This window comes from Peromyscus leucopus, chromosome 4 (assembly GCF_004664715.2).
Source record: "Peromyscus leucopus breed LL Stock chromosome 4, UCI_PerLeu_2.1, whole genome shotgun sequence".
NCBI lineage: Eukaryota > Metazoa > Chordata > Mammalia > Rodentia > Cricetidae > Peromyscus > Peromyscus leucopus.
In genome coordinates, this window is record NC_051066.1 from 96,981,102 (window position 1) to 96,993,528 (window position 12,427).

General features: G+C 42.3%; 1 protein-coding gene across 3 annotated transcripts in view; it reads left to right on the top strand.

Moving 5' to 3' along the window:
* Window positions 1-182: 182 nt before the first annotated feature.
* Window positions 183-12,427, top strand: part of Tmem62 (transmembrane protein 62) — a 30,788-nt gene continuing 18,543 nt past the window's right edge. Inside the window, exons 1-8 of one of the 3 annotated variants that reach the window (XM_028878678.2) lie at window positions 183-200; window positions 868-979; window positions 2,297-2,434; window positions 3,757-3,802; window positions 5,832-5,973; window positions 8,024-8,148; window positions 8,294-8,416; window positions 10,648-10,803. In XM_028878678.2, the coding sequence (XP_028734511.1) occupies window positions 2,395-2,434; window positions 3,757-3,802; window positions 5,832-5,973; window positions 8,024-8,148; window positions 8,294-8,416; window positions 10,648-10,803 (632 nt within the window). In that variant the 5' untranslated portion in view covers window positions 183-200; window positions 868-979; window positions 2,297-2,394. Of the gene's footprint in view, window positions 201-370; window positions 645-867; window positions 980-2,296; window positions 2,435-3,756; window positions 3,803-5,831; window positions 5,974-8,023; window positions 8,149-8,293; window positions 8,417-10,647; window positions 10,804-12,427 lie in introns of those variants that run through there. The other 2 variants (XM_028878677.2, XM_028878679.2) reach the window with 2 other exon arrangements.

Below are 12,427 nucleotides of genomic sequence, written 5' to 3' on the forward strand. Positions count from 1 at the left end.
CATACCACAGTGCCACGATACCATATAAATGAGCACATATAAAATCTGGTTAAGGAAAAAGATAATTTTCACAAGATAAGAAATCCCGTGGGGCTATTTTATTCCAGAAGGATCCAGAGTGAGCCACCTGTCTCATTTGTATTTTAAGAGGCGTCCTCGTACCTACTTTGGTTCTCACAAGCATCCTGCACGCACGGAAGGTATCATTAACTTCGCTTTACAGGTGCAGAGGCCGCGCCCTGCGGAGGGCAGGGATGCCTGACCCTGGAGGAGCCAGGTGACGTGCTGCCTCCCGGCCACCCCCTCGCTTGGCTCTTCCTGATCCTCACTACGCTTGCAAACGCGGGGGAGCCAGGCGGCGGGGCCGCGGAGGCCGGGGCTGGGGCGACGTGCGGCGGCTGCGGCGGCTGCGGCGGCCCTAGAGGCCGGAAGTGCGGGCCGGAGCGCACCGGGGCTGCGCCGCGATGGCCGGAGTGCTGGCTCTCCGGGTGGTGGCGGGACTGGCGGCGGCGGCGCTGGCCGCGCTGCTGTTGGAGCACTACGGCCTGGCTGGGCCGCCCTCGCCGCTGCCGAAGCCCCGAGACGTCCAGAGGCCGCACCCCGCCCCGGGATCAGGAGCCCACAACGTGTTCTGGGGTCTCCAGGTGACGCGGCTGGAGGCTGCGGGAGGAGAGGGAGGGCGCTGGGGCGGGCAGCCCAGCTCAGCCGGGGGCCTCTGTCGCGTTCGGACCGCAGGGTCTGCGCCCCGCTTGCTCCTTCCCCGGGGTTCCGTGCTGCATCTTTCTCTTTCCCTTCCGCACGCGAGAGCTGCTGGGCCACCCCTGTCCGTGAGGCTCTAAGTGACTCTGTCCAATGTGCTTTTGACAGATATCCGACATCCACCTGAGCAGGTTTCAAGATCCAGGCAGAGCGTTGGACTTAGAGAAGTTCTGTTCGGAAACTATTGACACCATTCAACCTGCTCTTGTCCTGGCCACTGGTAGGGGGGATTCCTGTGCTGTGGTGGTAGTGTTCTGTGGTCCTTGGTGGTTGAATGGGCAGCAGCTGGTCGCTTGGGGGTGTTGGGAACGCTGTGGACGCAGCCCACAGGGAGCCCTTTGAGGTACAGGAAATTGGACTTTGTAATTGCCTTTACCGGTTGATAATGGAGTCAGGATCCAGGCTAAATGCTTTGCCATCTCATGGTTTTCTCAAAGCAGTAGGTATAAGGCTTGTGATGCGCTTATGACCAGGTGTTATCTGCCATATTTGTGTCGTGTGTATGTTGAGTGTGTGTATGTGTGTGTGTATTAATGGTGGCTGATGTCCTGCAGAATTTGAGAATTAGGAAAAGTTCTTTAACCAGGAGTCAACAGTTCTCTTTTGCTAACTAGCATTTTCTGTGCAAAGAGGTTAACCTTATGTTTTCATTTGGTTTGAGGATTCAAGAGACTTCATCCCTTGGTCGTTTTCAGACTATGTTTCCTATACTCTTCCAACCTGTGCACATGTGCCCCCAAAGTCTGGAGCAGAGAAAATGCGCCAAGGTGTAGCTGTTCTTTTTATTGGGTGGTTCAGCTGCCACTCACTACTGAAACACATTCACTCTTAAGATGAGGTACCAGCCAGGCGGTGGTGGCCCACGCCTTTAATCCCAGCACTCGGGAGGCAGAGGCAGGCCTTTTGTGAGTTCAAGGCCAGCCTGGTTTACAGAGCAAGATCCAGGAAAGGCACAAAGCTACGCAGAGAAACCCTGTCTCGAAAAACAAAAACAAAAACAAAAACAAAAAAAAAAAAAAAGATGAGGTATTAATCCTCAGATAATGAATAAGCCCCTGTTTCAGATGTTCTGTTTGCTTAGAAATTTTGGCATTGCATTGTTCAAACAGCACCTTCCATATTGGTTTTTGCTCTGAAAATAATGCTGCTTGGTCACAAGGTAAATCTTGATTTGGGGTTTTGAAAACAACTGTTGCAATAGGTACTAGTCACTTGCCAGAATGTTGCAACATCTTATAAAGGAGTCTCATTTAGTCTATTGATGAATTTTGTACTGTCCTCTTTAAGACATTTTTTCACAACTCATTTCTAATATCACAATGGACTACGTAAACCCTTGTTAACCTATAACAGTAGAGCCCTTGCTGAGACAGTCTTGTTAGTTTAAATGGCTCACTTTGGACATATGTGGACTCATAATTGGTTTTATGTGTGTGTGCTGAGTAGTTGTAGAATTTGTGTTCCTTCAGCATGCTTGTTTGTTTGAGTCCCCTGGAGTTTATTTTACATTGCAGGTCAATTCTGTGTAAACCCACAGGAGACCTGACAGATGCCAAAACAAAGGAACACTTGGGATCCAGACAACATGAGGTAGAATGGCAAACCTACCAGAGAATTCTGAAGAAGACAAGAGTCATGGAAAAAACCAAGTGGCTGGATATCAAAGGAAATCATGGTAAAAGCCAAGAGCCAAATAGAATTAAGGGTGTGTGTGTGTGTGTGTGTGTATGCCCTTCAGAAACAGATTTTCTAGTTTAGATTATAAAGTTATAAAATGGGAACTTGTAACATAAATTTAGATGTAGTGAAGGCCATATGATATTAAACATATAACATATAATATTAAAACTTCAGAGGCAGGTAGATCTCTGTGAGTTTGAGACCAGCATAGTTTATATAGCGAGTTCTAAGTCAGCTAGGCGACATAGAAAGACCTTGTCTCAAAAAGGAAAAAACAAAAAAACAAAAACAAAAAAACCCAAAACATTTAGATGTCACTCTGAGCCTTTCATGTGAAAGTTGGTATGATGTTTTCTTTACACAGAAGAAAGAATTCTTCAGAAATTCTTGTGGGTAGATATTTAAAACAAAACAAAACAAAACAACAAACCCCTACATTTTGTTGAGTGAAAAAAGCTAAATCTACATCTTCATACTGTATGATTCCATTTATATGACATTCAGGAAAAGATAAAACTATAGGCAGGAGACCGATTGTGGTTGCCAGAGGTAGAGATAGAAGGAGGAACTGATTTTAAGGGCATTAAGAAAATTTTGGGTGTGATTAAACTGCTCCGTGTTGATTGCGGTCTTGGATACACCACAGTGTGTTTGTCAAAATCTGTAGAACTGACTCTGAGAAGATGGCTCATTTGGTAGAGTGCTTGCTTGTCTAGTACGCGTGCCGCACTTGGTTGGATTCCCGGAAACTGCATACTGGGTGTGTCAGCATTCCTGAGGTAGAGGCAAGAGCATCACAGACAGATTCAAGGTCTTCTCTCTAGAATAGGGAGTTCCGGGCCAGCCTGGACTAGAGACTCTGTTTAGAAGCACCGGTGATGGATGTGTAGCTCAGGCATGGATTCATTTCTCTCTGCCTCTATAATCCCATGATTAAAACAGCAGCAACATGACTGGTGTGGTAGCACATGCCTGTCCTCTCAGCACCAGAGAGGCTAGAGCAGGATGAATGTGAGTTTGAGGCCAACGTGAGCTACCTAGCAAGCTCTAGGCAAGCAGCAGCAGCAGTCTAGTCTTAGAACTTTCCAAGGGACTTGTTCTGATCAAAACTACAGTGTACCTACTATTCTTCAGTATAGTAGGTGCCTCAAAGCTTCCAGACAATCTGAGTTTGGTGAAGTTACTGTTTCTAAAATAACCAGTTGAGTGGCACTCTGCCATTTAAAGTGTTATAGAAAGTACGGTATTCTTATGTCATTGACGTGTTTGCATTTTTCTTTTTTGCATATGTGAATGTTTGCTTTTTTTTTCTTTTAGATGCATATAACATTCCAAGTCTGGAGAGCATCACGAATTATTACAGGTACCCGAATGAAAATGAACGTAATACAGACCACTAAGTACAGTCTGTCAGAAGGAGGGTACGGTCCATCCAGTGAATGAATGAAATCATTTTTAGCAGATGGAATTTCTGTTTAAAGAACTTTGGCTAACTTAGAAAATGAGCTTGTGTGTGTGTGTGTGTGTGTGTGTGTGTGTGTGTGTGTGTGCGCGCGCGTGCGTGCGCGCGTGCGCGAGCATGTATGTTACAATCAACCCTTTTTTAAAAAAATATTTTTCTCTGCTTTGATTCTTTTTAGATTTTGCTGTGTTTCCCAGGTTGGTCTGAAACTTCTAATTCTCCTTCCAGCCTCAGCCTTTCTTGTGCTAAGAGTGTAGGCATAAGCCACCATGCCTGGCTCTCTCTTTCCTTCCTTTCTTTTTTTTTTTTTTTTTTTTTTTTGTCAGAGCTGAGGACCGAATCCAGGGCCTTGCACTTGCTAGGCAAGTGCTCTACCACTAAGCTTCTTTCTTTCTTTTGAAGTAAAGTCTCACTATGTAGATCAGGCTGGCCTGGAACTCACAGAGATCTGCCTGCCTCTACCTTAGGAATGCTGGGATTAGGGTGTGAGCTGCCACACCCAGCTTCCTTTAATTCCTTTGGTTTCACTCAGTATAAAGTAGAAGTCATTTAGATCACAGCTTTTAGCTAGACTACTGAGGTCAGTGGGTTTTTAGAATACTGAGCTAGTGATTTTTTCAGCCTCTGACGTAGCCACAGAGACCAGTGGTCACCCATGGCTGTTTTATCTTTTCATCTGATTAATATAAACATTACATTTTCTTCATATGTCATGAACGTGACTTCGCCTGGGAACCTCTGTATTAGAATCGGTCTCTAGTTTAAGTGTGTTGGGATACTTCTTTTGGGTGCAATTTCACTTTCAGCTCCAGGCTATTGAGGAGTTTTATTGTGTTTCGTCATTTAATCGAGTCCTAGATGTTCGTTAAGATCTCTTCACTAGTTGTGTGGTCTCAGGGATAGAAGAGCTGTGCTAACAATGGCCCCTGCCTTCAAGGAACTTATCTTCTATTAATACTTAAGGGAGAGAAGGTGTGTCAGGGAAGCATTAGAAAAGAACGAGAAGGAATGGCTGATGAAATGCTGCATTTTTTGGTTCACAGGAGACTCATTACAAGAAGTTAGAAAAGGTAGAGATTGTCACAGGGTGGACATAGAGCAGGCCTTATAAAAAGGAGTGAAATGTTCTTAAAGGACGGGCTGTGGTTATAGGTCCATTCCATTGGTTTTCTTTCTTTCTTTAAGATTTATTTATTTATTATGTATACAGAGTTCTGCCTACATGCATGCTTGCAGGCCATCAGAGGCCATCAGATCTCATTATGGATGGTTGTGAGCCACCATGTGGTTGCTGGGAATTGAACTCAGGACCTCTGGAAGAACAGCCAGTGCTCTTAACCGATGAGCCATCTCTCCAGCCCCCATTGGTTTTCAAACTTAGTGTGCAGAATAATTGCCAGGGATAGATTTTTAATAAAAGTTCCCAAGCTTTTCTCCAGGTGTTTGTTGGGCTGGGTATTGACCCCAGGGCCTTGTGCAAACCCAGCATGGTGGCACAGGCCTTTAATCCCAGCCCTTAGGAGGCAGAGGCAGGCAGATCTCTTGTGAGTTTGGGGCCAGCCTGGTCTACAGAGTGAGTTCCGGGCCAGCTAGGGCTACACAGTGAGACTCTGTCTCAAAAAAAAAGACAAACAAACAAACAAAAAACAACAACAACAAAAAACCCCAACAACCCAATAAATAAATTAGTGAAAAAAATGTGCATATCTCTTTCACATAGCATGACTTAAAGTGATTCTGCCTTCCTGGGGGAGTTCCCTTGGCCAGGTGATTGAGCTAGTCAAGTTGGAATGTTAGGTCTCTGTTCAGACCAGAGGCTCTATCCTCTTGACTAGAAGGAGTTTTTTCTTGATGAGCTTTTATTCCTATTCTGACATGAAATTCACTCTTTTTATAATTGCACTGAAGTCATCCTGTCTGTATCTTCTAGGAAGTATTCTGCTGTGCGTAAGGACGGCTCTTTCCATTATGTCCACAGTACTCCGTTTGGCAACTACTCTTTCATCTCTGTGGATGCCACCCAAAGGCCAGGGCCTAAGAGACCCTATAATTTCTTTGGAATTTTAGATGAGGTATGAGTTGAAAAAGTTTGCTTCCCTTGAAGCTTACCTTGAATATATTTGGACCATTTGATTACCTTAAGCAAACATGTTCTTATCTAGATATGCTCAAGAAAGATTTTACTGTTGTTACAAATATGTCTAGATGCTACTAGCTACTTCAAAATTGTTACTACTGACTCTATTGTTATTCAAAAAGTTGGGAAGGCAGCACCTCACTTTTATATTTATTTAGCAAACGTTTATTAAATATATATTAAGAATAGGCTGTATTCAGCAAGCTACAGAACATACAGCTTGGTATATTATATGATATATTCTTAAATCCCCACAATTGCCAATACTAGTTAGTGGTCTATATTTTTTCTAATAAGAGAACAACTAAAGCATTTTGGCAAGGCTAAGTGAAAATTGTCGTTTATAAAGGCACATCTGAGAAGCTCTGATTATGTCTTAGTACAACAAATGCCAGTTCCTTATTTGGTGAGCACATGTTCTTACATAAGATACATGTGCCTGTTTATAGGAGTAAAAGGAGCTAAGATCAAGTCAGTTCCTGAGTGTTTCATCTAGTATTAGAGCATATGACCAGTTCAGAGAAAAACTATAGTACATACGGGATTTGCCAAGTACTGAAAGAGGTTCAGAGTTATATGAAAGTTCTAGAAGTAAAGAATACAGAATAAAGTTATATTTTGTTTCCTAATTACCAAGTGCTTTAGTGAACTGGTAAACTTATATTAATTTTTTTCCTTAGAATAAGAGTTTTAAATATACAATGCACAGATCAAGTACATAACAATCAATTGTAGTGTTACCTAACACAGAATCCTTAGTCTTTTGTTATTATTTTAGATTTATTTATTTTGTCTTACGTGTATGAATGCATATATACCATGTGCATGCAGTGCCCATAGAAGCCAGAAGGGGGCACCAGATCTTCTGGAATAGGAGTTACAAATGGTGTGGGCCACCATGTGGGTGCTGGGAACTGAACTTAGGTCCTCTGTGAGAACAACAATTGCTCTTAACCACTGAGCCATCTCTCCAGCCCTTGAGTTTTACCCTGGTTTTACCAATTAGAAAGGGTAAGGCCCAGAAATTCATTACTGTATGTATGTTATATACGTTATAAGTGCATATTCTGTATATGCAAATTATGTTTTGAAATCAGAGTCATGAGGTGTTTTAAATATGATAAAATACACTCATTTTGAGTGTCTGAAGAATTTACAAATGTGTATGCTGTTATAGCTTTCTCACAGTCAAGGCTTAGGACTTGTCTACCACCCTAGGAAGTTTTCTTGTAGACTGTCTTTACTCCCATGGTACAAGGGATTGATTTTCTACTGGCATGGCTTTGTTTATTCTAAAGTTTTAGGTAAATGTGATCTTACATAATGCACTGTTAGGTTTGTCTTCCTATCTCAGTGTGATGCTTCTGAGATGTGTGGTTGTGTCTGTCAGTAGTTCTTCCCTTCTTACTGCTGAGTAGTATTCCATTGTGTGGGTGTATTATACTTTGTTGGAGTTTCTAATATTTGACTATATTGAGTAGAGATGTTAAGAACATTTAGGTTTGTCTGTGGGCATATAATGTGTATGTTTTAGAATTTTGGCTTAGTCTCTTTTAGGAATTGTGATGTAGTAGTATACAAAACTAAAAAGATTAGTTGTCTCATTAAGGGGATAATTATTCTCCCCCGTTCCTGATACTGGAGATTGAACCCAGGGCCTCATTCATGCTGCTAGGCAAAAGTTCTACCCCTGAGCCACATTCCTAGCCCTGAAAAGAGTAACTAACTTATTCTTCAGTTTTATGTACATCAAATGCAGGTAGTGCTTGTCCTGCCTACTACAGTCATCTCACAATCAAGCGGATTATAATGTAAATGAAAACAGTTTGAAACTGACAGATTCATTTAGGTCATTACCTAGTAGAATTGGGGCCTTAGAGACAGTGTGCTTATTTTATAAACTTTAGGGGAAATGTTTAATCTGTTGGCATTGGATTTTAGCCTGAGCCCCAATTAAAGATCCTTCCATTTTTCTCCCGTTTCAGAAACAAATGGAGGAACTATTATCATTCTCCAAGAAAAGTAGTCAGAGTAACCATTCAATTTGGTTTGGACACTTTACAACGTCTACTATCCTTTCTCCATCCCCAGGGATCCGGACAGTAATGAGGTGAGGCAGATCTCTAGACCTGAACTGGTTCTTTTCGGTTGTTTCCCATTGCTGAACCCACTTCCTTTTTCTGAAGAGGCTTTCTTATTAATTTGGCATGCAGTTTGTCTTTGTTCATTTATTCTGTTTATTTTTCATTGTTTAGTTCGGCCACAGCTTATTTGTGTGGGCACCTCCACACACTTGGTGGACTGATGCCCGTTTTACACACTCGTCACTTTACAGGCACTTTGGAACTTGAGGTGGGAGACTGGAAAGACAATAGAAGGTAAGGAAACTTCCCTAGAAATGGAGTTTGCACACATTTTGCTAAAACAGTGACACTTTCTTATTGATATGATGGGTGATCCCAGGAAAAATTTGTGGTAATTCTGTTGTTTTGGTTTGTTATTTTGGAGGACACTTCTCACTATGTGGCCCTGGCTAACTTAATCCTTCTGCCTCAGCTCCTAAATGCTGGGATTACAAGTGTATATCAGCCCTGATTCAATATTTGTTCATTTTTTGTTTTGTTTTGTTTTCTGAGACAGGGTTTCTCTGTGTAACAGCCCTGGCTGTCCTGGATCTCTTTTTGTAGCACCAGCTGGCCTCGAACTCACAGAGATCCACCTGCCTCTGCCTCCTGAGTACAGAGATTAAAGACCTGTGTCACTACCACCTGGCTTTTAAAGTAACATGTGTGTCTCAATTTCTTTACTTGTTGCTGTGATAAAATACATAAAATGTGTGATAAAAATGCTCTGACAGAGCTGCTTAGGGAGGAAGTTTATTCTGGCTCAAGGTGACAGACTGTCCATCATGCTAAGGAAATCAAGCAGGAGTCTGAAGCAGCCGATCACATCATATCCACAGTCAGGAAGAGAGTGCAGAACGCTCAGCTCCCTTCACTTAAGTCATCCTTGATCCCAGCCAGAAAATGGCACCCACAATAGGGTGGGGGTGGGAGTTCTTCCCACTTCACTTAACAAAATCAAAATATTCCCCCAAAAGCCCAGAAACCCATCTCAGGTGACTCTAGGTTCTGTCAAGTTGTTAGTTAATATGTATCTGGGAATCTTTTTCATTTTGTAAAACCTTGTTATAACAGTGATTTTTAAAAATTACTTTATTTATTAGATGTATTTATTTTATTTTATGTGAGTGTTTTGCCTGCATGCATATATGTGCACCATGTGCATGCATGGTGCCTGCAGAGGTGAGAAGGAGAACAGATCTCTTGGAACTGGAGTGAAGGATGGTTGTGAATCACCATGTAGGTGTTGGGAACTGAACCCAGGTCCTCTGCAAGAGCAGCAAGTGTACTTAACCACTGAGCCATCTCTCCAGCCCCTGTAGCACTGATGTTTACCATCACTATGCCATGTAAATTTTAAGACCCGTCTATTAGAATGTAGGGTTGTTTCTTTTATTTCTTTTGAGGCACACTCTCAATATATAGCCCCTAACTAGCCTGATACTGGCTATTTAGACTAGGCCAATCTAGCAACTGTAGTAGTCCATTTCCTGTGCCTCCTGAGTGCTGAACCACAGGCATACATCACCATATTTGGCTTTTTTTTTTTAAGTGTGGTTCACTCTGTAGCCTAGGCTAGCCTCAAATTCACCATCTTCTTGGCTCATCCTTTCAAGGGCTGGGTTTACAGATAGGAGCCACCACAACTGGGTTACTACGTAATTTTAAACTCCAGTGTTCATAAGAATTGTGAAAGAGTTTAACAGTGTCCAATCTCACCATTAAAACCATGGTATTGGTGTGGACTGGTCTATGGACCAAACTCTCAGGTGCACTGGGACTGGAAATTTTTTTCCCTTGAATCTTGTTGCTGGCATTCTAGTTATTGTTGTAATAATTATTTAAATTCTTCATATAAATGAGAGTTCAGATTTAATGTAGCATTGTTGATGGAGTGAAGAATGCTGTATCTTATGATATACACCTCAGGTTCAAAAAAGTCTTAAAAGTACTGTTTAAAATAAAGTGAACTAATATCAAAGGCATTTATTTTGAAATCAAAGGGTGCAGGCATTGTTGTGGGACACCATGAGATTCATTACCTCAGTCAGAGCCCAGCCGAGCTGGCAGGTGTGAGGGACAAAGCTATGGGAAAGAGAGGAGGAGCCAGGAACCACCTCACCCTGTATCAAATTATTGTATAAAAAGTGCTAGTTTTATGGGGCTTTTTTTTTTTTTTTTCATTTGTTCTGTGTTTACTTTCAAACCCCTCTCCCTCTTTTTGAGACAGGGTCTCATGTAGCCCAGGCTAGCCTTGTAGCTCACTATGTAGCCAAGGATGACCACAAACTTCTGATCCTCCTGCCTCTACCTCCTGAGTGTCAGGATGACAGGTGTGTGCGTCACACCTGACCCCTGGTTTGAGAACCCAGAGCTTCCTGTGTATTAATTAGGCAAGCACCCCACCAACTGAGCTACATCCTTAGTCTGCCTTCAAGCTTAGAATAAGAAGTAGCTAAATTCCCTTACTCTCCTATGGCTTCCAGGTACCGGATCTTTGCCTTCGATCATGACCTCTTTAGCTTTGCGGATGTAACCTTTGACAAGTGGCCCGTGGTTCTTATCACCAATCCTAAATCACTCCTCTATAGTTGCGCTAAACATGAACCACTTGAAAGACTCTTCCATTCAACACACATCAGGTAGGTTTCAGTGGTTCAGAATTTACTTTGTTTAGTCCCTTGTAATCTGTATTTATTTATTCATATTTATTAATTATTTGCAGGGCTGGGGATCAGATTAGGGTCTTATATGTTATAGTCCACACCAGAAAGTTGCGGACCACTACAGTTAAGGACAAAGCCCTTTCAACCTTTCAGCCTGAAGATCTCCAGAAGAGTTTATAAAGTCAAAGACAGAATTATACCCCGGCAGAGGCCAGCAGGGGGGAAAACGGTTCAAAACTTTCAGTTCAGTTCATTGAAACAATGGTGCGGCTGCCTGGGATGAGTCTGCTCAGCTGCCTGGGATGAGTCTGCTCAGCAGGGTGTGCTTGGTGGGGGCTGGGGAGCAGTGGGAAGCACAGGAGGGAGTTGGCTGAAAATGGGACCAAGCCAAGCGAGATGACTTCCCGGTGGCAGCGTTTCATGGTTCCTGTTTCATGGTTCCTGTGAGCCAGCTGCTCAGCCACAAAGCTGTGCCTCAGCCCTGCATGTCCTACTTTTAGAAATTTGTATTATACATCAGGAACCCACCACACACACATTTTGCTGAATAACCTGCCAAAAAAGCAGGTTGTATAATCCTGATGAAATTCAAAATATAGTTTATGTATAGATTTAGTGACGTTTGTTAAAAGAATTCTTTTTTTTTTTTTTTTCTTTCTTTCTTTCTTTCTTTCTTTCTTTCTTTTTTTTTTTTTTTGTTTTTTTGTTTTTCGAGACAGGGTTTCTCTGTGTAGCCTTGGCTGTCCTGGAACTCACTCTGTAGACCTCGCTGGCCTCGAACTCACAGAGATCCGCCTGCCTCTGCCTCCCGAGTGCTGGGATTAAAGGTGTGCGCCACCACTGCCTGGTGGTTAATAGAATTCTAATGAAGCATTATTTTTGGAAAACATCTTTCAAGTGTAAGATCACTTTAAAAATATATTCTTTTAAATTTTATTTTGAAATGTAATCTAAGCCAGGCATGGTGAAAGCATCTGAGAGGCTGAGGCAGATACAAGCAATCCAAAATCACAGCTGTAGGAGAGCCAGGGATGGGATGAGAAGTATGTTTGCCCATTTCTAAAGGGCTATTGTGAGCACTTCTGAGCGGTCCTTTACAAGCAGTCTCTAAACAGACAGGTTTGAATATTGTTCTCATCATAAGCCATAGACTAAGCAAATTCCTGTCTTTGTGCACAGAGAACATACCACAATTTAACTACTTTGCTGTTTTTTTTTTTTTAAGATTTATTTATTTATTATGTACACAGAAGAGGGTGCCAAATCTCATTACAGATGGTTGTGAGTCACATGTGGTGCTGGAATTGACTCAGCATCTGAAAGCAGTCGGTGCTCTTACTTGACCTTCTCCGCCCTTTACTACTTTGCTGTTTTATTTATGAAATGTTAGGATTGTTCTTATTTGAAGATGAACATCTGGTAAAAGTATGTTATGTTCTTCCTTTGCTTGGGTGATAATGTTGTAGAAGTGGGTGAAATTTTTTAGGAATGTAAAATTTTACTTATTTTTTATTAGGGGGAGGAGCATGCAACTGTCATAGCATGCCTGTGGAGGTCAGAGGACAACTTTTAGGAGTTGGTTCTCGCCTTCCACCATGTG